Raw genomic sequence first — 26,567 nt, 5'->3', positions numbered from 1 at the left:
GGCTCCAAAATCACTGCAGATGGTGAGTGTAGCCATGAAATTAAAAGATGCTTGTTCCTTGGAAGAAAAGCTATGACTAACTTAGACAGAATATTTAAAAGCAGAGATGTTATTTTGCCAACAAAGGTCCATCTAGTGAAAGCTATGGTTTTTCCAGTAGTCATGTATGGATGTGAGAGTTGGACTATAAAGAAAGCTGAGCACCAAAGAATTATGCTTTTGGACTGTGGTGTTGGAGAAGACTCTTGAGAGTCTCTTGGACTGCAATGAGATCCAACCAGTCCATCCTAAAGGAAATCAGTCCTGAATATTCATTGGAAGGACTGATGTTGAAGCTGAAACTCCAATACTTTGGCCACCTGATGTGAAGAACTGATTCATTAAAAAAGACCCTGATGCTGGGAAAGATTGAAGGCAGGAGGAGAAGGGGACGACAAAAGATGAGGTGGTTGGATGGCATCACCAACTCGATGGACATGACTTTGAGTAAACTCCAGGAGTTGGTGATGGACAGGGAAGCCTGGCATGCTGCAGTCCTTGGGGTTGCAGAGTTGGACACCTGAGCAACTGAGTAGAACTGAACAGCACTCCTGGAAGACTGGAATAGTAATCATATCCACCTGACCTGCATTGCCTCGAATAGTTGGTAGGGGGCAGCAACAGACCAGAAATTATGGTTAGTTTAACAAATCAGGGCATTGGAAGTGTTCTTTTTAATGTTATTGTTTCATTTTTTTTTTCAGAATAAAACAGTATAGCTGCAAAGCAAATAGACAATAAAAATAAATAAGCAAGATGAAACTAGTTTATAGACTCTAAGTTACCTAGCCTTTATGCTATAATCTTTCAACAGCAATTTATTTTTCAAAATTCTAGGCTTTATTACCATTCTTGGCTTGTTTTTTTTTTTGTTTGTTTGTTTGTTTTGCTTACAATCTTTATTTCTTCTCTTTGTAAGCACTGAAAATTTTAATGCTTCATTATTGAGCAGGAGAGGGATGGCATATTTGAACTTGCATTCTGCTTAAACTTTGATCTACTCCTATTGTGAAGATTTTGCCCCTATACATTGTATTTGGTAAGGTTCAGTTATGAAAAAAAATAACCCTTCTAGACAGTTAAAACAGAAATAGATTTAATATTGGGTATTAAATAGCTTATGGGTTTCCCTGATGGTTCAGCAGTAAAGAATCTGCCTGTGATGCAGGAGACACAGGTTTGCCCCTTGTGTCAAGAAGATTACCTGGAGGAGGAAGTGGCAACCCATTCCAGTATTCTTGCCTGAGAAACCCCATGGACAGAGGAGGCTACAGTCCATAGGGTCACAAAAGAGTCAGACACAACTTAGCGACTAAACAACAACAGTTAAGTAGCTTATGGGATCGTTGAGAGGACTACTGAAAGAATCTTTGAATCAGTGGTTCTCAATCCTAGCTTTGTGTCCCAAGCATCTAGGTTGTTTTTAGGAATGTAGATTCTGGAATGGCAGACATACTGAATGAAAACCTCAGGAAGTGAAGTCACTCAGTCATGCCCGGCTCTTTGTGACCCCATGGACTGTAGCCTACCAGGCTCCTCTGTCCATGGAATTTTCCAGGCAAGAGTATTGGAGTGGGTTGCCATTTCCTTCTCCAGGAGATCTTCCTGACCTGGGGATGAAAACCTCAGGGCATGTGTAGAATTACTAAGGTCCCCTGGTGATTCTAATGTGTAACCAGAGTTGAGAACCACTTTGAGTCTGATGGTTTAGGTTCTACTCCCCAGCAGAACTGGACCACCGTGGGGAGGGGGGGGGTTGGTGGTCATGGAGGGGGTGGCAAATGATTCTTCTTCAGCAGTCAGAAACCATGCACTGAACTGAGAAGCTGCTGGCTCTAAAAGTGTCTTTTCTGCCACCATTAGGAAGCTGCCATATTCTGCCACACCCAAGAAACTGCTACTCCAGAACTTGGTACGTGATACTAACCAGTCAAATGGATGTCCTGCACTCTCAGCGCCAAGAGGCTGCAGTCATGGCGACCTCAGTTAATGACACAGAAAAACTAAACTCCTCCATTGTGCTTATCACAGAACCAGCAGCAGAGGGCCCCAGTCTTGCTCACGCCTACCTCCATATCTAGCATGGTCTGATCCTCTATCACAGAAAGTACCCTAATTGCAAGGATGTAACTTTAAACTGTCCAACTTTAGAGAATAGGAAAGCAAGCTAGAGCTTAGGATGGATGCTGTATACACATCCCGTGATCTAGCAAAATCATCATGAAATAGACGATTTGTTTTAAACACCGGAGAAGCCTTGATGTCACACTAGACCAGATCTGAGAGTAAATGTAATTTATACCTCTCAGGGAATAAACTTGTGTGTGTGTGTGTACTCTAAGAAGGAATCTGAAGGGAAACATATGTGTGTGTGCGCGCACATACGCGCACATTCTAAAGAGGAATCTTAAGGGATGTCTTCCCCAGATAGGCTCCTTGCTTCCATAGGAAAACCTGAATTTGGTTCAAGTCTGTAAGCCTGTGCCTGGGAGCTATTAGGAGGGGAAGGGTCTGTGTTGCCTAATTTTTTGAATTAGTGTCGTTTCCTTTCTCTTCTTCTTTGTCTTTGGGGCCTATAGCACAGAGCCCGGGCACATTCTATTTAAAACTTGCCTTTGCTGTTTGTTGCCTTTGCAATGTGTCCAAGCAGCAGTATCTCTAATTAGTCCCCTCTTTAGCTAATCTTAACTTTATCCTTCCATTACTTGAGACCTCTAGAGCATATTTCATGTTTTCTAAAGTACACAGTGCTAAGCAAAATGATACTTTTCTATAGTTTCCTCACTTCTCCAATGTGTTTTGCATATAACTTCTAGAAATGAACAGTTTCTGTAATACATTCATTAATCGAGGTATAATTATATATTTAATTATGTATTTGTGCTTCTTTATACAGTTAAGAAGGGCTTCCCTGGTAGCTCAGTTGATAAAGAATCTGCCTGCAATGTGGGAGATATGGGTTTAATCCCTGGGTCCTGAAAATCCCCTGAAGTAGGAAATGGCAACCCACTCTAGTATTCTTGCCTGAGGAATTCCATGGACTGAGGAGCCTGGTGGGCTACAGTCCATGGAGTCACAAAGAGCTGGACGTGACTGAGTGACTAACACACCCAGTTAAGATCTGCTTTAATTCTTTTAAAATCAACTGTTTAATCCTTAGTGTGAACATGACTTACACGCTCATCAAAAATTTAAATCATGTCCCATACACTGAAATACTTAAAAATATTTTTAAATCAATAATGCTGTTCATGCACTACAGTGAGAAATTATTTTGAAATGTTAATTATGTATATAACAAGATATTAAAATGAACTTTTGAAAAGTTAACTTTATTTTAGGGCAGTTTTAAATTTCTAAAAGTATTATGAAGCTAGTACAGAGAGTTCCCCTAATACCCTGCACACAGTTTTCTATTATTAATGTCATACATTAGGGTGGCACATTTTTTTGTCATAGTTAATGAAGCAATACTGATGCCTTACTATTAACTAAAGTCTATCCTTTATTCAGATTTCCTCAGTTTTTACCTAAAGTCCATTCTTCTGTTCCAGAACCCCATCCAGAATACACATTTAGTCATCATTTATCTTGCTGCTGCTAAGTTGCTTCAGTTATGTCCGACTCTGTGCAACCCTATAGATGGCAGCCCACCAGGCTCCCCTGTCCCTGGGATTCTCCAGGCAAGAACACTGGAGTGGGTTGCCATTTCCTTCTCCAATGTGTGAAAGTGAAAAGTGAAACTGAAGTCGCTCAGTTGTGTCCAACCCTCAGCGACCCCATGGACTGCAGCCTACCAGCTCCTCCGTCCATGGGATGTTCCAGGCAAGAGTACTGGAGTGGGGTGCCATTGGCTTCTCCGCTTGTCTCCTGAGGCTCCTGTTATTGTTTCTTAGGACATCTTTGTTTTTCTTGACCTTGACAGTTTTGAGAATTATTTGTCATGTAATTCGGGGAATGAAAAAATCCTTACCTTTTAAATTTTATTTTAAAACTTTACATAAAAATTTCAACATAAAAAAATTAAAGAATAGTATAATAAATCCCCATGTACCCCTGACACAACTTCAATAACTATTACCAATTTACAAGATAATCACGATGGTGTGACCTAGAGCCGGACATCTTGGAGTGAAATCAAGTGGGCCTTAGCAAGCATCACTACGAAAAAAGTTAGTGGAGGTGATGGAATTCCAATTGAGCTATTTCAAATCCTGAAAGATGATGCTGTGAAAAGGCTGCACTCAATATGCCAGCAAATTTGGAAAACTCAGCAGTGGTCACAGGACTGGAAAAGGTCAGTCTTCATTCCAATCCCAAAGAAAGGCAATGCCAAAGAATGCTCAAACAACCGCACAATTGCACTCATCTCACATGCTAGTAAAGTCATGCTCAAAATTCTCCAAGCCAGGCTTCAGCAGTATGTGAACCATGAACTTCCAGATGTTCAAGAAGGTTTTAGAAAAGGCAGAGGCACTAGAGATCAAATTGCCAACACCTGCTGGATCATAGAGAAAGCAAGAGAATTTCAGAAAAACATCTATTTCTGCTTTTGACAATGCCAAAGCCTTTGACTGTGTGGATCACAATAAACTGTGGAAAATTCTGAAAGAGATGGGAATACCAGACCACCTCACCTGCCTCTTGAGAAACCTGTATGCAGGTCAGGCAGCAACAGTTAGAACTGGACATGGAACAACAGACTGGTTCCAAATAGGAAAAGGAGTACTTCAAGGTTGTATATTATCATCCTGCTTATTTGACTTATATGCGGAGTACATCATGAGGAACATGGGCTGGAAGAAGCACAGCCTGGAATCAAGATTGCTGGGAGAAATATCAATAACCTCAGATATGCAGATGACACCACCCTTATGGCAGAAAAGGAACTCAAAAGCCTCTTGATGAAAGTGAAAGAGGAGAGTGAAAAGGTTGGCTTGAAGCTCAACATTCAGAAAACAAAGATCATGGCCTCTGGTCCCATCACTTCATGGGAAATAGATGGGGAAACAGTGCAAACAGTGTCAGACTTTATTTTTTTGGGCTCCAAAATCACTGAGGATGCTGATTGCAGCCATGAAATTAAAAGACGCTTACTCCTTGGAAGGAAAGTTATGACCAACCTTGATAGTATATTAAAAAGCAGAGACATTACTTTGCCAACAAAGGTCCATCTAGTCAAGGCAATGGTTTTTCTCGTGGTCATGTATGGATGTGAGAGTTGGACTGTGAAGAAAGCTGAGTGCTGAAGAATTGATGCTTTTGAACTGTGGTGTTGGAGAAGACTCTTGAGAGTCCCTTGGACTGCAAGGAGATCCAACCAGTCCATTCTAAAGGAGATCAATTCTGGGTGTTCATTCCAAGGACTGATGCTAAAGCTGAAACTGCAATACTTTGGCCACCTCATGCGACGAGTTGACTCACTGGAAAAGACTGATGCTGGGAGGGATTAGGGGCAGGAAGAGAAGGGGACGATAGAGAATGAGATGGCTGGATGGCATCACCGACTCGATGGACATGAGTTTGAGTGAACTCCGGGAGTTGGTGATGGACAGGGAGGCCTGGTGTGCTGTGATTCATGGGGTCGCAAAGAGTCGGACATGACTGAGCAACTGAACTGAACTGAAGCTCATTCTATCTACATTATCCTACTCCCAACCCTGAGGGTTTTAAAGCAAGTCCCAAATATATTTTCATAGATGCCTCTAACACTTACATACCTCTAACAGATAGGGCCATTAAAAAAAATATACCCACAACAAAGTTAAAGATAATTCTGTAATATTTAACAGTCAGCTTGTGCTCAAATTTCACTCAGTGGTCTCACAAATGTCTTAAACTTATAAATTCAAATGAGAATCCAAAGTTTATATTGAATTCTGTTGATTTGAAAAAAGGATTTTTGTCTCAGTTTTATCTGAGATCTGAGACTTCAAACAAAACAATAGTTACACCCACTTTATCAGGTGCTAAACTACCTCTGTTGTCCAAAAGGAGTGTTTAAAACTGATTTTAAGGTCCTGAGCCCAGCACCCTTCTCAGGCTCAAGAGGATTTCTTCGAGAAAAGTTTCAGGAAGCTATGGTTTTTCCCTCTTTGCCTCTCTCCCACTATGGGAGAGAGAAATAGGGTGTTTTCCCTTCACTGCATGCCTAGTGAGAGGGTCTTTAAAAGAACCACCTTGAGAGCTTGGCCTTTACTCCTTGAAGCTAGAATGGACTGGCCAGACTTACAGAAAGTAGAGAGGCCAGGCTATGACCTGAATAATGCGTTTCAAGTGAAGCAAAAAGAGATGGTTGAATTCAGAGCAAACTGTGACTTCTATCAATAGTAGGACAGAGATATCAGTTCAGTTTAGTTGTTCAGTTGTGCCCAACTCTTTGTGATCCCATGGACGGTAGCATGCCAGGCTTCCCTGTCCATCACCAACTCCTGGAGCTTACTGAAGCTCATATTCATTGAGTCGGTGATGCCGTCCAACCATCTCATCCTCTTGTCATCCCCTTCCCCTCCTACCTCAATCTTTCCTAGCATCAGGGTCTTTTCCAATGAGTCAGTTCTTTGCATCAGGTGGCCAAAGTATTGGACCTTCAGCTTCAGCATCAGTCCTTCCAATGAATATTCAAGACTGATTTCCTTTAGGATGGACTGGCTGGAACTCCTTGCAGTCCAAGGGACTCTCAAGAGTCTTCTCCAACACCACAGTTCAAAAGCATCAATTCTTCGGTGCTCAGCTTTCTTTATAAGAGCTGCCCAACTTTCACAGTAGGGCAGAGAAATGAGTTCTTATAATTAGATGTGATGGGAAGGAAGGGTCTGGTCTTGTGATCATTTTTAAAGAAATCCCCCCCATGCAGTCTTCTACCTGGGAGCTAGTCTATCTCATAGGAAAGAGGATGGAGGTGCAGCATTCAATATAGAGCTAGGACAGGGGTGTGAGTGAATAACTAAAGTGCAGGCACTGTCTATCAAGGGAACAAAACTCAGGAATTTTTCATGAAGAAAAGCTCTACCAGAGTCCCCCTACCAGAAAGGAGCTGCAAAAGAATTAATCAGTTTTTAATATATACCAATCGTGGGGAGCCCCAAGTATCAACACCTACCTGTCCTTTCAGTTCTCTCCAGTTCTCATCTAGGAAGAAGTAAGGCGAGGGGAGGAATCAACTACGCCCGAGTCTCCTATCCCCGCATAAGCAGTCCCAACCTGGGAGCAGAAAGCAGCTTTAAGGCAAAATGAACTCCTGAGTTTTGAATATCAAATTAGACTATGATAAAAATGATCAAGTGATAAACACCATCCCCAAGCAAAAGAAATGCAAAAAGGCATTTAGTTGTCTGAGGAGCCTTTACAAACAGCTGAGAAAATATGAGAAGCTAAAGGCAAAGGAGAAAAGGAAAGATATACCCATCTAAATGCAGAGTTCCAAAGAATAGCAAGGAGAGATGAGAAAGCCTTCCTCAGTGATCAATGCAAAGAAATAGAGGAAAACAATAGAATGGGAAAGACTAGAGATCTCTCCAAGAAAATTAGACATACCAAGGGAACATTCATGCAAAGATGGGTTCCATGAGGGAATCCTTCAAGAAGCTGAAGCTGAACGGTTCTATGATGACCTACAAGATCTTGTAGAACTAACACCCCAAAAAGATGCCCTTTAAATTACAGGGGACTGGAATACAAAAGTAGGAAGTCAAGAAATACCTGGAGTAACAGGCAAATTTGGCCTTGGAGTACAAAATGAAGCAGGGCAAAGGCTAACAGAGTTTTGCCAAGAGAACACACTGGTCATAGCAAACACAATCTTCCAACAACACAAGAGATGACTCTACACATGGACATCACCAGATGGTCAACACTGAAATCAGACTGATTATATTCTTTGCAGCCAAAGATGAAGAAGCTCTACACAGGCAACAAAAACAAGACCAGGAGCTGACTGTGGCTCAGATCATGAACTCCTTATTGCCAAATTCAGGCTTAAGTTGAAGAAAGTAGGGAAAACCACGAGACCATTCAGATATGACCTAAATCAAATCCCTTATGATTATACAGTAGAAGTGACAAATAGATTCAAGGGATTAGATCTGATAGACAGAGTGCCTGAATAACATGAATGGAGGCTCATGACATTGTACAGGAGACAGGGAGCAGGACCATCCCCAAGAAAAAGAAATGCAAAAAGTCAAAATGATTGTCTGAGGAGGCCTTACAAATAGCTGTGAAAAGAAGAGAAATGAAAAGCAAAGAAGAAAAGGAAACATATACCCATCTGAAAGAAGATGGGTATATTCCAAAGAATAGCAAGGAGAGATAAGAAAGCCTTCCTCAGTGATCAGTGCAATGAAATAGAGGAAAACAGTAGAATGAGAAAGACTACAGATCTCTTCAAGAAAATTGGAGATACCAAGGGAACATTTCATGCAAAGATGGGCACAATAAAGGACAGAAATGGTATGGACCTAACAGAAGCTGAAGATATTAAGAAGAGGTGGCAAGAATACACAGAAAAACTTCACAAAAAGATCTTCATGACCCAGATAATTATGATGGTGTGATCACTCACCTAGAGCCAGACATCCTGGAATGCGAGGTCAAGTGGGCTTTAGGAAGCATTACTATGAACAAACCTAGTGGAGGTGACGGAATCCCAGTTGAGCTATTTCCAATCTTAAAAGATGACACTGTGAAAGTGCTACACTCAATATGCCAGAAAATTTGGAAAACTCAGCAGTGGCCACAGGACTGGAAGAGGTCAGTCTTCATTCCAATCCCAAAGAAAGGCAATGCCAAAGAATGCTCAAACTACTGCACAATTGCACTCATCTCACACGCTAGTAAAGTCATGCTCAAAATTCTCCAAGCCAGGCTTCAGCAATACGTGAACCGTTAACTTCCAGATGTTCAAGCTGGTTTCAGAAAAGGCAGAGGAACCAGAGATCAAATTGACAACATCCGCTGGATCATCAAAAAAGCAAGAGAGTTCCAGAAAAACATCTACTTCTTTATTGACTATGCCAAAGCCTTTGACTGTGGGATCACAACAAACTGTGGAAAATTCTTCAAGAGATGGGAATACCAGACTACCTTACCTGCCTCCTGAGAAATCTGTATGCAGGTCAAGAAGCAACAGTTAGAACTGGACACAGTACAACAGACTGGTTCCAAACTGGGAAAGGAGAACGTCAAAGCTGTATATTGTCACCCTGCTTATTTAACTTATATGCAGAGTACATCATGAGAAATGCTGGGCTGGAAGAAGCACAAGCCGGAATCAAGATTGCCAAGAGAAATATCAATAACCTCAGCTATGCAGATGACACCACCCTATGGCAGAAAGTGAAAAAGAACTAAATATCCTCTTGATGAAAGTGAAAGAGGAGAGTGAATAAGTTGGCTTAAAACTCAACATTCAGAAAACTAGGATCATGGCATCTGGTCCCATCACTTCATGGCAAATAGATGAGGAAACAATGGAAACTGTGAGAGACTTCATGTTTTTGGGCTCCAAAATCACAGCAGATGGTGACTGCAGCCATGAAATTAAAGGACACTTGCTCCTTGGAAGAAAAGTTATGAACCTAGACAGCATATTAAAAAACAGAGTCACTACTTTGCCAACAAAGGTTTGTCTAGTCAAAGCTTTGGTTTTTCCAGTAGTCATGTATGGATGTGAGAGTTAGACTATAAAGAAAGCTGAGCACTGAAGAATTGATGCCTTTGAAATGTGATGTTGAAGAAGACTCTTCAGAGTCCCTTGGACTACAAGGAGATCCAACCAGTCCATCCTAAAGGAAATCAGTCTTGAATATTCATTGGAAGGACTGATGCTGAAGCTGAAACTCTAGTACTTTGGCCATCTGATGCAAAGAACTCATTTGAAAAGACCTTGATGCTGGGAATGATTGAAGGCAGGAGGAGAAGCAGACAACAGAGGATGAGATGGTAGGTTGGTATCACTGACTCAATGGACAAGAGTCTGAGTAAACTCCGAGAGTTTGTGATGGCCAGGGAAGCCTGGTGCATGGGGTCGCAGAGTCGGACACGACTGAGCGACTGAACTGAACTGATTCAATTGCGGCTGTTAATGATTTGTATCCTGTTAAGTCCTGCTCTTTCAAAAAATATCTTCACGACCAAGATAGTCACTATAACGTGATCACTGACCTAGAACCAGACATCTTGGAATGTGAAGTCAAGTGGGCCTTAGAAAGCATCACTACAAACAAAGCTAGTGGAGGTGATGGAATTCCAGTTAAGCTATTTCAAATCCTGAAAGATGATGCTGTGAAAGTGCTGCACTCAATACGCCAGCAGATTTGGAAAACTCAGCAGTGGCCACAGGACTGGAAGAGGTCAGTCTTCATTCCAATCCCAAAGAAAGGCAATGCCAAAGAATGCTCAAACTACCACACAATTGCACTCATCTCACACGCTAGTAAAGTCATGCTCAAAATTCTCCAAGCCAGGCTTCAGCAGTATGTAAACCGTGAACTCCCAGATGTTCAAGCAGGTTTTAGAAAAGGCAGAGGAACCAGAGATCAAATTGCCAACATCCGCTGGATCATGTAGAAAGCAAGAGAGTTTCAGAAAAACATCTATTTCTGCTTCATTGACTATGCCAAAGCCTTTGACTGTGTGGATCACAATAAACTGTGGAACATTCTGAAAGAGATGGGAATCCCAGACCACCTGACCTGCCTCTTGAGAAACCTGTATGCAGGTCAGGAAGCAACAGTTAGAACTGGACATGGAACAACAGACTGGTTCCAAATAGGAAAAGGTGTACGTCAAGGTGGTATACTGTCACCTAGCTTATTTAACTTATATGCAGAGTACATCATGAGGAATGCTGGGCTGGAAGAAGCACAAGCTGAAATCAAGATTGCTGGGAGAAATATCAATAACCTCAGATATGCAGATGACACTACCCTTATGGCAGAAAGTGAAGAGGAACTCAAAAGCCTCTTGATGAAAGTGAACGAGGAGAGTGAAAAGGTTGGTTTGAAGCTCAACATTCGGAAAACAAAGATCATGGCATCTGGTCCCATCACTTCATGGGAAATAGATGGAAAAACAGTGGAAACAGTGTCAGACTTTATTTTTTGGGCTCCAAAATCACTGCAGATGCTGATTGCAGCCATGAAATTAAAAGACGCTTGCTCCTTGGAAGGAAAGTTATGACCAACCTTGATAGTATATTAAAAAGCAGAGACATTACTTTGCCAACCAAGGTCCGTCTAGTCAAGGCAATGGTTTTTCCCGTGGTCATGTATGGATGTGAGAGTTGGACTGTGAAGAAAGCTGATCGCCAAAGAATTGATGCTTTTGAACTGTGGTGTTGGAGAAGACTCTTGAGAGTCCCTTGGACTGCAAGGAGATCCAACCAGTCCATTCTAAAGGAGATCAATCCTGGGTGTTCATTGGAGGGACTGATGCTAAAGCTGAAACTGCAATACTTTGGCCACCTCATGCGACGAGTTGACTCACAGGAAAAGACTCTAATGCTGGGAAAGGTTGGGGGCGGGAGGAGAAGGGGACGACGGAGAATGAGATGGCTGGATGACATCACCGACTCTATGGACATGAGTTTGGGTGAACTCCAGGAGTTGGTGATGGACAGGGAGGCCTGGCGTGCTGTGATTCATGGGGTCGCGGAGAGTCGGACACGACTGAGCGACTGAACTGAACTGAACTGAAGTCCTGCTCTTTCAATGCTCAATTCAGTTTAGTCCAGTTACTCAGTCATGTCTGACTCTTTGTGACCCCATGGACCGCAGCACACCAGGCCTCCCTGTCCATTACTAACTCCTGGAGTTTACTCAAAGTCATGTCCATTGAGTCGATGCCATCAGCCATCTCATCCTCTGTCATCCCCTTCTCCTCTCACCTTCAATCTTTCCCACCATCAGGGTGTTTTCAAATGAGTCAGTTCTTCACATCAGGTGGCCAAAGTACTGGAGTTTCAGCTTCAGCATCAGTCCTCCAATGCATATTCAGGACTGATTTCCTTTAGGATGGACTGGTTGGATATCCTTGAAGTCCAACGGACTTACAAGTGTCTCTCCAACACCACAGTTCAAAAACATCAATTCTTCGGTGCTCAGCTTTCTTTATAGTCCAACTCTCACATCCATATATGACTACTGGAAAATTACAAAAACATTTCACTCTCCTCTGTCCTCCACTCTCTCCAGGAGTTTGCTCAAATTCATGTCCATTGAGTCAGTTAGTTTTATTTGGAATGCACTGTAGAGACGTTGAACACACGTCACTGAAAGAATGACTGAGACCTATGTTGATTCTAGGGTTCGTATGGATAAAGTAATTTTCATCGTCCTTGATATCAGTTATATCTCAATACCAAATTTCTGAGAAATCACTCTAGGAGTCTCTCTCAACTGTTCTGATAAATTACAGTCATTTATAGGTGACACCTCCAGTTCAGATGTCATTTGGAACCAGAGACTGTATTGTCTGTTCCTCTTTCACAGGTTCTGGGACCTGGTCATTTTTTACACGCATATCACACAGGCAGGATTTTCCTTTTCTATGTATTACCTTAAATGTGATCCTACATCACACACAAATTAAAGGGTTCAAGAAGGGAATGCTATAACTAAGTTCTCAATTGAACTGGGAGTAACACAAAGCCTAGTTATTCCAAAACTATTGCTCAGTTGACAAAATTAAAACTTTTTACCTAATTTAATCACGTATGTGAAGAGCTTGATTACATTTGTTTGTATCAGAAGCCAAATAATCATATACTTACACAGTGTTGGCAATGATACATTTCAGTTAGTACAGCCCTTTGAAAAATGATTTGGTAATGTGCGTCAGGGAGAATACATGCTTGTACCTTCTGAATTGGTGTTTTAAATTTTACCCAAGATAATTTTTAAATATGGGGGAAAAGGCGGCGTGCAGGAATATTTCCCTCACAGTACTTTTCAGGTAGTGAAAGATTAGGGGCAGAGGGTGTAACAACAGGCACTTAGCAGACGGTCATGCCGACTTAATAGAATATCATGAAATCACCAAAATATTCACTGGAAAACTACAATATGGAAAAAGGAAGAATGAAAGCTGACTTTATACTATGATTTTAACTACTTAAAACACAAATATAAGAGACTATACAAAAACGATAGAAGTTGTTTTACGCTTATGGACTTTTTCCTTCTATTTTTAAAATTTTCTTTAATTACGTACAAATGTTTTATTGTTTAAAGTTAGCTTAAGCATTAGCAACATTTGCTTAAAATTTTTATTCTTAGAATCACACATCATTGGCAATCCATGCTGAAATGGTACATAATTTCTGTTAACCCACTCCAGTGTTCTTGCCTGGAGAATCCCAGGGACTGGGGAGCCTGGTGGGCTTCCATCTATGGGGTCACACAGAGTCGGACACGACAGAAGTGACTTAGCAGCAGCAGCAGCAATGTTCAGCTGTTGTCAGACACAGCCAGTTTTTTAGCTAAGCAAATGTCAGTTTGTTGCCATTGCACTTCTAAAATTACAATACAGCTACAAAATAATTGGCAGGGAAGGGTACTTTGGGGTAAACATGGAGAAAAGTAAAAGATTAAGAAAGGAAAATGTCCACCTTTCCAGTCAGTGACAAGATCAGGAATAGGACCCAGTTTGAGATCTTACTTCTTAGAATGCAGAGTACTAGTGGGCAAGATAGCAAATAATTAGGATAAAATTTGGTAAGTACTTGCATAGGCTACTGAACAGGCTAGGGGAAGATTTGGGAACTAGAGTACGTATTCCAGATAAAGTAGATCCAAGAGCAAAGGTTTTTTGTTTTTTTCAAAAGTCAGGGTGTGTTCAGAGAGCAGAATAATCCCAGTGTCCTTAAAATAGGCTACCTATAACCTGTAGGGTAAAGAATCAGCCTGCAAGGCAGTAGAGGTGGGTTCCAGCCCTGAGTTGGAAAGACTGCCCTGGAGAAGGAAATGGCAACCCACTCCAGTATTCTTGCCTGGGAAATCCCATTGACTGAGGAGACTGGTGGGCTACAGTCCATGTGGTTGCAAGAGTCCAACATGACTTTGCGACTAAACAGCAATAAAACCTATAGGATGGGTAGAAGCAGGTAATAAGAGATTAGTGGATGCTGAAGTTGGTCAGTCGCTAAGTCCTCTCTGACATTTTTGCGAACCCATGAACTGTGGAACCCCAGGCTCCTCTGTCCTTCACTCTCTCCTGGGTTTGCTCAGGTTCATGTCCACTGAATGGGATGGTTTTATTTGGAATGCACTGTAGAGACGTTGAAGATATGTCGCTGAAAAGACTGACATTAGACCTACACTGATTCTAGGATCTGCATGGAATGAACTGAAAGGGAGATGAGAGGAAGAATAAGTTATGAGGACTCTTGCAATAAACCATGATCTTCATTACATAAAATTACCTGGAATATATATTCATAATATATTTAACTTTAAAATGGCTTAACCACATTCTAACCAAGTTTTAGATCATTTTTGGTACTAACAGAATTAGCACATAATGTTGAACCAGATTGGAGATTGTTTTAACTCTGTGGCCAGATTCAGAGTAAAAGTATTGAAAGCAACAAATATGTTGAAAAGCAAATTCTCCAAAGTAAAAGGATTTGTAATTCTAGAAGGCAGCAGATTATCAACAGCTGCATCTACGTTCTTTGGAGTGGTGGGTTGCTTTAAGACAACAGTCTCACCAGGAAGTAAAATTTTCTAAAGTATATACTGCTTTAACCTTCTAGGCAATTGGGGGTGTTGCTGAACAAAGACCTTAGAAAAGCTATATCCGTTAACAGCAGACAAGATTTTTTGTTTGTTTAACGCGTTTAGATTTTTAATCTTGTCCTAGAATATATCAGAATCCATTTAGAATATGGATTCAGGCCCAAAGCCTTTCTGAATAGAGAAGCAGATGCTGTTGCACCGTAAGAACGGCTCAAAATCACTTCCTAGATGTGGCAGTTACCTAAACGCTTAATAAAATTTACTAACCAAGTAGTCTGAATTACTGGGCTAGCAGAGCTTCCATTTCAGAAGCAATCATTCTAGGGTACCGAACTACCGACATCTGGGCCGAGCCTCCGGCTTTCGTTTACAAACACAGAGGAAGGAGCGCCGCGGTCCATTAAGCCGCAGGGCCGCGGAGCGGGCATCCCTCCTGGGAAGCGAGTGCGGCTCCCCCGGGAGGGAGGGGCGGGGAGAGGAGCCCTCCGCCGCCGCGGGCCCAGCGGCCTCGGCCTTCCAGACACCGCGGGCTGCCCTTGCGCCGAGTCCCCGCCGTCTCATTTGCCACCTCCCAACGCGTGACCGCGGCGCGGCGCGTCCCGGGCCGGTGTCAGACGCGGGTGCGCCAAGCGGCCCCATGTGCCCGCTCCCTCTCGCGGCCGCCGCAGTCGCCGCGCCCCGAGCCCCGCTCCGGCTCCTCGGCAGAGGGCTCGCCGCCGCCATGTCTACCGCCGGGCCACTCAAATCCGTGGACTACGAAGTGTTCGGGAGAGTGCAGGGTAGGGGACCGCCCTACAGCGGGAGATCGAAGAGGTGTTGGGGAGGAAGAATAGAAAGCTGCGACAAGCACAGCCCACCTTTAGGAACCCCTGCCCCGTTGTGGCTGCGACTTCCGCCCGGCCATGACACAGCAACAGCGGGCGGGAAGGAGACCCAGGGCGCATGCGCAGGAGAGCTGGGGTGGGCGGGGGAGGAGAGCGGAGGCTCTTTAGGGAGAAAGGCTGGGAGAGGGAGTGGGCGGTCTAAGGGAGTGCGAGGGGTCCGGATCAAGAAGGCAAACTGAAGTGGGGGAGGAAAAGAGGAGGGTCCTTGAACTAGTGATCCCCGTTACCTTACTTGCCACTGAAACTACTGTGGTTGAATTGTTTCAGAATAACTCCTAGATGGTGTTGGAGGCTGGCTTCATTTTGTAGGATGGGAATACTTTTGCCAATGTAGCTCTCAAAGGAATTATTAAGTTCTCTTCTTTTTGTTCCGTCATAAGTTTAAATCGTTGCAAAGGATGTAATGTCTGGCTTATTGTAACTACCATTATTTCTAAATTAAAATGTTAAAAATCACTGAAATTTATCCAGTGGCATATAAATATGGTGGTGATTTAATATTTGCCATCATTCATTCAAAACAAAGTGTTCAGTTCAGTCACTGAGCCGTGTTGGACTCATTGGCATGCAGCTTGCCAGACTTCCCTGTCTATCACCAATTCCTGGAGCATGTTCAAACTCATGTACATAGAGCAGGTGATGCCATCCAACCATCTTATCCTCTGTCATCCCCTTCTCCTCCTGCCTTCAATCCTTCCCAGCGTCAGTCTTTTCCAATGAGTCAGTTCTTTGAATCAGTGTCCAAAGTATTGGAGTTTCAGCTTCAGTATCAGTCCTTCCAATGAATATTCAAGACTGATTACCTTTAGGACGGACTGGTTGGATCTCCTTGCAGTCCACAGGACTCTCAAGAGTCTTTTCCAACACCGCAGTTCAAAAGCATCAATTCTTGGGCACTCAGCTTTCTTTATAGTCCAACCCTAACATCCATACATGACTACTGGAAAAACCATAGCTTTGACTAGACTAGCTTTGTTGACAAAGTAATGTCTCTGTTTTTAATATGCTGTCTAGGTTAGTCATAGCTTTTCTTCCAAAGAGCAAGTGTCTTTTAATTTCATGGCTGCAGTCACCATCTGCAGTGATTTTGGAGCCCCCCAAAATAAAGTCTCTCGCTGTTTCCTTACATTTGCCATGAAGTAATGGGACTGGATGCCATGATCTTCGTTTTCTGAATGTTGAGTTTTGAGTCAACTTTTTCACTCTCACTTTCATCAAGAGGCTCTTTAGTTCTTCTTTGCTTTCTGCCATAAGGGTGGTGTCATCTGCATATCTAAGGTTATTTATATTTCTCTAGGCAATCTTGATTCCAGCTTTTGCTTCATCCAGCCCAGCATTTTGCATGATATACTCTGCATGTAAGTTAAATAAGCAAGGTGACAATATACAGCCTTGACATACTTCTTTTTCAATTTGGAACCAGTCTGTTGTTCCCAGTTCTAACTGTTGCTTTTTGACCTGTATACAGATTTCTCAGGAGACAGGTTAGGTGGTCTGGTATTTCCATCTCCTTTAAGAATTTTCCACATTTTGTTGTGATCCACACAGTCAAAGACTTTGGCATAGTCAAAGCAGAAGTAGATGTTTTTCTGGAACTCTTCTGCTTTTTTGATGATCCAAGAGATATTGGCAATTTGATCTCTGGTTCCTCTGCCTTTTCTAAATCCAACTTGAACATCAGGAAGTTTACGGTTCTCATACTGTTGAAGGCTGGCTTGGAGAATTTTGAGCATTACTTTGCTAGCATGAGTGCAATTGTGCAGTAGTTTGAACATTCTCTGGCATTGCCTTTCCTTACAATTGGAATGAAAACTGACATTTTTCCAGTCCTGTGGCCACTGCTGAGTTTTCCAAATTTGCTGGCATATTGAGTGCAGCACTTTCATAGCATCGTCTTTGAGGATTTGAAATAGCTCAACTGGAATTCCGTCACCTCCTCTAACTTTGTTCGTAGTGATGCTTCTTCCTTCCTAAGGCCCACTTGACTTCGCATTCCAGGATGTCTGGCTCTAGGTGAGTGATCACACCATCGTGGTTAACTGGGTCATGAAAATCTTTTTTGTATAGTTCTGTGTATTCTTGCCACCTCTTCTTAATATCTTCTGTTTCTGTTAGGTCCATACCATTTCTGTCCTTTATTGTGCTCATCTTTGCATGAAATGTTCCCTTGGTATCTCTAATTTTCCTGAAGAGATCTATAGTCTTTGCCCATTCAGTTGTTTCCTCTATTTCTTTGCTTTGCTCACTGAGGAAGGCTCTCTTATCTCTCCTTGCTATTCTTTGGAACTCTACATTCAGATGGGTATATCTTTCCTTTTCTTCTTTGCCTTTAGCTTCTCTTCTTTTCTCAGCCATTTCTAGGGCCTCCTCAGACAACCATTTTCGCCTTTTGCATTTCTTTTTCTTGGGGATGGTCTTGATCCCTGCCTCCTGTACAATGTCAGGAACCTCTGTCCATAGTTCTTCAGGCACTCTTTGTCTATCAGATCTAGTCCTTGAATCTATTTCTCACCTCCACTGTATAATCATAAGGGATTTGATTTAGGTCATATCTGAATGGTCTAGTGGTTTTCCCTACTTTCTTCAATTTAAGTCTGAATTTGGCAATAAGGAGTTCATGATCTGAGCCACAGTCAGCTCCTGGTCTTGTTTTTGCTGCCTTTATAGACCTTCTTCATCTTTGGCTGCAAAGAATCAATCTGATTTCGGTGTTGACCATCTGGTGATGTCCATGTGTAGAGTTGTCTCTTGTGTTGTTGGAAAAAGGTGTTTGCTATGACCAGTGTGTTCTGTTGGCAAAACTCTATTAGCCTTTGCCCTGCTTCATTACGTGCTCCAAGACCAAATTTGCCTGGTACTTCAGGTATTTATTGACTTCCTACTTTTGTATTCCAGTCCGCTATAAAGAAAAGGACATCTTTTTGGGGTGTTAGTTCTGCAAGATCTTATAGGTCTTCACAGAACCATTCAACTTCAGCTTCTTCAGCATTATTGGTTGGGGCATAGACTTGGATTACTGTGATATTAAATGGTTTGACTTGGAAAAGAACAGAGATCATTTTGTTGTATTTGAGATTGCACCCAAGTTTGCATCATACTTTTTTCTGATTGAATTTGATTTCCATTCAGTTTCCCTCACAGAATTTTACCTGAGTGTTATGCTTGAGTGGTTCTGATTGGTGACCCACTGAACTTTTCTGCCATATGTATGTACATATGTGTGTATAATATATTTTCTTAATTTCCTTTGACCATAAAGCTCTATTCTTCTTTTTTTTTTTAACTCTGGCTTAAGTTACTATTGTGACTCTTATTAGAATACATTTGATGAAAATAATATAAGTACATTTAAAAATATGATAAACATTGTTTAGAAGGTAAATTTGTTTTTGGAAATTTATTTCTTCCGGAGAAAGCTGGGGGCATTTTATGAAACCTTGATTAGAGGGTTAAATTATCTTTGTACTTTGGTACTTAAAGGTTTGTGCACCTTGGGGCAATGTACCTAAATAAGCTAAAGAATGGGTGAAAGTATGTCTTTTGTAAAGAAATAGGCCCTTTTTTCAAAGGGTAACTGAAAAGGGACATAGGAAAAGAAAATAAAGACAGACTACTGTTGTCTCCTCAAGGCAGGTCAGTTTTAGGGGAAAAAATATATATATGGGAGCCGAAGATAAAGAAATTGATTACTTAAAACTGTTCATGCCTTGTACCCTTCATGCCTTACCATGTCTTTGGTATACCAGGGACATGGTAATCTACATTGAAAACGGACACAAAGAGTCATTGAAGCACATAAAATACGACATAAAATATGAAAATGGTGATAAAGGTCACTTGACAAGGTATCTTGTTTACTAGACAGATGTGGGAGTAGTTGAGTGACTGGGAGTGTTCCCTGTGCTGAGCATCCTACTGCATGTGGGCCCAGTCGTTTGTGTCTGACTCTTTGGGATCCTGTGGACCACTGGCTGCCAGGCTCCTCTGTCCATTGGATTCTCCAGGCAAGAATACTGGAGTGGGTTGCCATGCCCTTCTCCAGAGGATCTTCCTGATCCAGGGATTGAACCTGAGTCTCTTACATCACCTACATTGGCAGGTGGGTTCTTTACCACTAGCACCACCTGGGAAGCCCCATACATAAACAGTCAGGTTTAAAAATCAGCTTTAGGGCAATAACCTCTGTTGTTTACAGTGTAGTAAGTGGAAGAGACTTGTTTTTCAGTCATTAAGTTGTGAGAGTACATGCATACTATTGGCTTATCAAGGCCTAGTATTTGGGACAAACCCATATTCACATATTTGCACATATATACACTGACATTTGCTGAGGATTTAGGATGTGCCAAGCTCTGTACTCATTTAATCCTCAACCCTATGACCTCCACCAGCTTCCTCATTTAACAAATGGAGAAATTAAGACATAGTGAAATAACTTTTCCAGGTTACAGTGAGTTAAGTGGTGGCAGTGGGATTTGAACTGCGACCAGAGCCCACGCTCTTAGTCACTATATCCTATTGCTCCTCCTCTCAATCCTCTTTCCATATTTATTTTGCCTTCCTCCTAACCTTCACACTGAGCATGTACATAAACTGATATAGGACATTTGGACCTGGACATCTAGATCATGAGGATCATCATCTAGACCCTAAGGATGTTTTTATGGTCATTTATGTCCTTGCAACGAGTTGACTCACTGGAAAAGTCTCTGATGCTGGGAATGATTGGGGGCGGGAGGAGACGGGGACGACAGAGAATGAGATGGCTGGATGGCATCACAAACTCGATGGACATGAGTTTGAGTGAACTCCGGGAGTTGGTGATGGACAGGGAGGCCTGGCGTGCTGTGATTCATGGGGTCGCAAAGAGTCGGACATGACTGAGCGACTGAACTGAACTGAACTGATACATAATTAGTTATTGAGAATAATATAATCTGTAACTTTGAAAGAGGAACTGATTAAGCAGTGTATATAGATGCTTTAGTAATGCTCAGGTGAATACTAACAACACTTGTTGAAGTGGATTGTGGCAATATGTTAGTTTACCTGTACATTAGAAATTCAACAGTTCATTTTGATAATGTTGACTCAGATTAGAATGGGAGTACCTTACTGGACTACAAGAATAAATAGCAATTTTCTTTAAGATTTCTTAAAATGAAAATTGAGATGAATTACTGAATAGTTTGGTTAGAAACCTCATGATTCAGGTCTACATGATTTTCCTATGTAGACAGGCAGGTGGAAAATTTGGGTTTTAGAGGCTGAAAATTTTAATACATTAAAGTCAAGAAATATGATTAATTATCTTTTTGATTTTTTCCCCTATAGCATTTCATTTGTAATTCTGTTCTATTTCTTGTTTTTTATTTCTCCAAATCCATTCTTTTTTCAACTATACTTATTTGTATATACTATCTGTGTCTCTAACTCAACAATAAGGCTGCTGCTGCTGCTGTGTTGCTTCAGTTGTGTCCAACTCTGTGCGACCCCATGGACAGAATCCCACCAGGGATTCTCCAGGCAAGAATACTGGAGTGGGTTGCCATTTCCTTCTCCGAGACAATAAGGATGGCATTTTAAAGGTCAAGCTAGCTTGTTTTTATATCCCCTACAGGCTGTACTTCTTATATGGACTCCCATGTATCTCAAATTAAATTGAAGTGCTTGTGGATAGTTGGCTTAGAGAAGAAACAGTAGTATAATGTTTGTTTAGACTATTTGAAACATGCCATGGTGTGTAGCTCCAGGGGACAGATCCTAGATGGATGGTGAAAGGTGGAGGTGAAGCAGAATTTTATTCCATAGAAGGAAGACCTTTCTAACAGTTAAAGATGTTTAAAGTCATTAAGGTAATGACTGGATGTCTTCCTGCATTCAAAATTGACACACGCAGTCAAATCCCAGGATAAAGGAGATACAGTTGAATGTGAAAATTTGATTTTTCATGAAACGACACTGATGTTTAAAATCCATCATATGGTTTCTTTTAATACTAATGTTTCTTTGTGGATTTAAAGTATGATTTGCTTTGCAAATATTCACCTCAGAGTTTCTGCCTGACACATCTTTTTACAAAGCAAGGTCCGGTTGCAGCTGATTGAGCCTGGACTGAGTGGCATATTGTATTTGAGTCACTTATGACCGAAGCGGCTGATGTCTGTCCCAGTTTCTAGAGCAGTGTGTCTGTAAAAATCCTGCATGTGTCACATCAACTTCCCTTCTCTTTAGCAAGCAGGGTGGAAGCAGTGCAGAGAGGCCATGGAAGCTCATGGAAGCATCATCTCCAATACAAGCTCAGTCCTGAGAGTGCTCAGTTCCAGCCAATGCTGATCAACTGTGGCAACATTCACTTTTTTTCTTTATGGACCTCCCTCTGTTACACAGTATGCTTCAAACTAGGGATCAGGATTTTCAGAAAGACTCTGGGAAAATTCCAAGTGTATTATAGAGCTTTGAATAGTTAGTTCCTGCATGGTTCACTGCTCCAGAAAGCTAATGGGCTGGAGGTCCCGACACATCTTGATACACATTCCTTCTAAGGTTTTAAAATAAGGGTTGTGGTTGAGGGGCCCAGTAAGCAACACCACTCTTCATTATGTGAATTATTGACAAGTCCACTCCAGTATTCTTGCCCAGAGAGTCCCATGGACAGAGGAACCTGGCAGGCTACAGTCCATAGGGTCGCATAGAGTCGGACGTTACTGAAACGACTTAGCACGCACACACACACACAAGACAATGAGTAAGGCAGAGTTTTGGGGATGTGGTGTCGGTCTTCAGGCAAGTGAACTTTATGATGATCTATACTGCAGAACTGAACACAGCACCCCAGACACCAGCAGGGTTTCGTCTATAGACAGAGTGGAAGGGGTGATTCCTTTGAGTATCTAGTTCCCAGAAAGAAAAGGAGGAAGCACTTGGCCTATGTATGCTTCTCCTTCCAAACTTACCCATTGGACTGCATGTCCCCAACGAGGAGTCGGGAACAGGTAAAGAGTGGCCAGTAGTGGCACATGAATGGATATTTCTCCTCATTAAAGGAACTATTACAAGGGCAAAGAAACTTTCTCCTCCAGAAATAAGCTGTAAAATCTACAACACGCGTGCATGCTCAGTAGGTCAGTCATGTCTGACCCTTGGCAACCCCATGGTCTGTAGCCTGCCGGGCTCCTCTGTCCGTAGTTTTTCAGGCAAGAATACTGGAGTGGGTTGCCATGCCCTCCTCCAAGGGATCCTCCTGACGCAGGGATTGAACCACATCTCTTGCATCTCCCGCTTTGGCAGGCGGATTCATTACCACTGAGTCATCTGGGAAGCACTTGCTGCTATCATCACTATGTAATTTATAACATTCCCATCACCCCCGACCAAAGAATTCCTGCCCCACAGTTCCTTTCATTCCCTACTCCATACCTGCCCCATCCCTCAGGGATGTCATGGCCAAGGCCTCTGCAATTTCCTTGGGCTTCCCCTTATGGTTTCAAGATGTCTGATGTAGCTCCAGTCATTATGTTCACCATATAGTCAGGAGGAGAGGATACAAAGATGGACCTCTGGCTGAGTCAGCCCCTGTCAATGAGCTTTCTTGAAAGCTTCAGCCGATGTCTCAGCTTACATCTCATGGGCACCCCTCTTAGAAGGAAGATTGGGAAATGCAGAAGAGCATGTTGCTGCACCAAAGTAACATAAGAATTCTGTTAGAAAAGAAGGGGAAACTGGATTTTGTGTAGGCAACTAACAGTGTCTGCCACAGATATTCATATATTAATTACATTTAACAGCATAGTAATTACATTTGGTATTATTTTTCAAGTCTTGATGCAAAAGGACATATTTCAGAAAGCCTCTGATCTCCATGGTCTCAGTCTCAAAACATTTCATTTACAACCAAGACAACCTGAATTTCTGTTAAGTACATATTGAATCTTTCATATATGATTTATCTCAGTCTTATGTTTTTTCAGTTGAATCACTGCTTAAAGCTATAGTTGACACTTCTATTATCTACCCAATTTGTCAAGCAGTATGAACTTAGCCTTCAATTAATTCTCTTAAATGTAAAGGACAGTACTTTAGTTCTATTGTATTAAGATTTGTTTAATAAATGTGTGTGTGCCCTTACTATTCATGGTTACAAATACAGTCACCATATTCTACTCTAGTCTCCTAGTCCCAAGTCCTCTTAAGTTCTATAAGACAACTAATTAAGACATTTCTTTTTTAAATTTTTATGGTCATTATTTATAAGCAACATACTCATATTACTATTTCTTGATTTGTCAACTTAAGCATTAGTGACTTTTTGCTACCCTTTATAGTATATAGTATATAAATACACAGACACATACACCAAACACTCTATATTATCCTTTAGATAAAGTAGTAAAGTTATACTAGAATCAACACAGAATTCTTATAATTTTTTCCAGCATTGAGTGCAGTAAATTTGTCATCATCACTTTGAAATGAAGTTTAAATTCTAATCAATATAGTTGCATGTATATTTGCAATGTTAATAATAAATTATTACAGGACAATAAAACATTTCACTTAAACATTTATCAGCTGGTTGTTCTATGATTCAACAACTATGTTGTTTTCATTTATTCAACAACTATGTGCAAAGATCTGGTCTAGATGTTGGGGACACAGTGGTGAATGAGACAGAGAAAATTCAGCTCAAATATAACTTACAGTGTAGACGGGAAATTTAAAAAAGTAAAGAAATCCATAATAATATCATATGGTAATTGGTGTTATGCATATCCCAGAAACATATAGGGGTGCACTGCTGTTTAGAGAAATTGGTTTAGGGAATATTTCTCTGTGGAGGTGACATTGGTGCAGAGACATGAACGATGAGAAGGAACCAGTTGTGAGGAGAGCAGAGGGAAGATAATTTCAGGCAGAGGGAACAGTAAATGCAAAAGGTTCTGAGGCAGGAATACGCTTGGCATTTTGAGGGGCACAAAGAAGAAAAATTTGGCTGGAGTGGAATGAGCAAAGGAGAGTCCTAAGAGATGAGACAGAGATTAGAAAGGGACCTGGAGGCTGTGGTAACCAGAGTATATTTGAGTGTAATGGGAAGCCACCAGGGAGTTTTAAGGTGTGGAAGCAGTGATTTCACTTAAGGAAAGCAAACCACTGTGGCTGCTTTATGGAGACTAGACTGTAGGAGGGCAGAGCTAGACGTAAAGAGACTAGTGAAGGGGGCCATTACTGTGGGTCAGTTGAGAGATTAGGATAACTAGCACTAGGCTGTAAAGACATTTTTATCCATTTTTCTAGAAACAGTCGAAACAGAAACTTTTTTTTAGCAAGTCTTAAACGAAATTTGAGGCTAGAAATAATTGGTAAAATGAGTGCAATGACATGGTTTTGAATATTTGACCATGTATGGTATCCGAATAACCCATGTTCTTGATTTTGGGACTTGGCACATGTTCTTCCATTTGTAATGTTATTCCATTCTCATCATACTAAATTTTGCTCATCATCCAAGTCTCAACTCTAAGCATATTTTCAATAAGCCTTCCTTAAAATCACCCAAGGACTGTCATTTGCTTGTCCTATGAACTCCCACTTGCATCCTGATTTATGCATTTTACAATTCATAATTGTTCTATTTATTAAAAATTTTCCCCCCGTTTTTATTGAAATATAGTTGATAGTACTGTATACATTTTGGGGGGCTTCCCAGGTGGCTCAGTGGTAAAGAATCCGCCTGCCAATGCAGGAGATAGAGGTTTGATCCCTGGGTCAGGAAGATGCCCTGGAGAAGGAAATGGCAACCCACTCCAATATTTTTACCTGGGAAATCCCATGGACAGAAGAGCCTGGCATGCTATAGTCCATGGAGCTGCAAAGAGTCGAACATGATTTAGAGACTAAATAACAACAACTGTATAAGTTTAAGGTGTGCATCATAATGATGTGACATATACATCATGAAATTATTATCATAGTAAGTTTAGTAGTGAATATCCATCATCTCATATAGGTGCAAAATTAAAAAGACTTTTTTCCTTGTGATGTGAACGCTAAGGATTTACTCTCCTAATGACTTTCATATGTTAATTATATTTATCATGTTGTATATTATGTCTCTAGTACTTAATGATTTTATAACTGAAATCTTGGATCTGTTGTGGTCTACATTTTAATTGCCATTTTGTCTGTCTTCCCCACTTGACTGTAAGCTCCTACATGCCAGGGACTATCTTATTTACTCATCTCTTTCCCTGCATTTAGACTTAGACAATTAATGAATATTTGTTAAGTGGATAATTAGAATGTCTAATAGTGTGCTTGTTATGAGTTGCCGAATTCTTACATTATTTGTGTGAAAAGACTATTTCATTAACAGACTAGAGGAGGTAATTTCCTTCTCCTTGCACTGTGTTGGATACCTCTTAGAAAAATTCCTCAAACCCTGTCACCTTAAGAAAATGGCCTTTTTATCATCTGTTTACAGATAGCTGGTGGAAAGGCTGCTGGGGATTCATAAATGTTGAAAGGATGTGCTCTTCACCAGGAGTAGGGGTGGGATGGGGTGGGGCTTGGGAACGGGCAGCTTGTTGTTACTCCCTTTCTGGCAGCTCCTGTGTTTCTGGCAGTAAGAGATTAAGGGTGGAAGGAGCAACCTGAGTGATAGATTATGCCTGCTCTGCTCCAACACCAAGTCCAATTAGAGTACAGCACAGGGATTTCTTGCCTTTTCTTTGTCTGTAGTTTCTTTCATGTAGTGTTGCTGAATTGTGAAGTAGCTGAAGCAATATTGATATGCAGGTATATGATTTATTACCAGCATGAATTTGAACAACATTAGTGGGGAACGCATCAGATCTGCAGTACTCTGCAAGGTTGAAGTTTTCCCGTTTGTGATACAATTCCTTACCTG

The 26,567-nt window shown here is 41.4% G+C and overlaps 1 protein-coding gene across 4 annotated transcripts in view; it reads left to right on the top strand.

Moving 5' to 3' along the window:
* Positions 1–15,230: 15,230 nt before the first annotated feature.
* The window catches only part of ACYP2 (acylphosphatase 2), a 177,153-nt gene continuing 165,816 nt past the window's right edge, over positions 15,231–26,567 (top strand). The window contains exon 1 of one of the 4 annotated variants that reach the window (XM_088841472.1): positions 15,231–15,556. In XM_088841472.1, the coding sequence (XP_088697598.1) occupies positions 15,415–15,556 (142 nt within the window). In that variant the 5' untranslated portion in view covers positions 15,231–15,414. The remainder of the gene's footprint in view (positions 15,557–26,567) is intronic. The other 3 variants (XM_088841473.1, XM_088841470.1, XM_088841474.1) reach the window with 3 other exon arrangements.

The sequence above is a fragment of the Moschus berezovskii genome, chromosome 11, assembly GCF_049115385.1.
Source record: "Moschus berezovskii isolate FMDL1 chromosome 11, NW_MosBer_1.0, whole genome shotgun sequence".
Classification (NCBI taxonomy): Eukaryota; Metazoa; Chordata; class Mammalia; order Artiodactyla; family Moschidae; genus Moschus; species Moschus berezovskii.
This window is presented reverse-complemented; position numbering and strand designations above follow the sequence as displayed.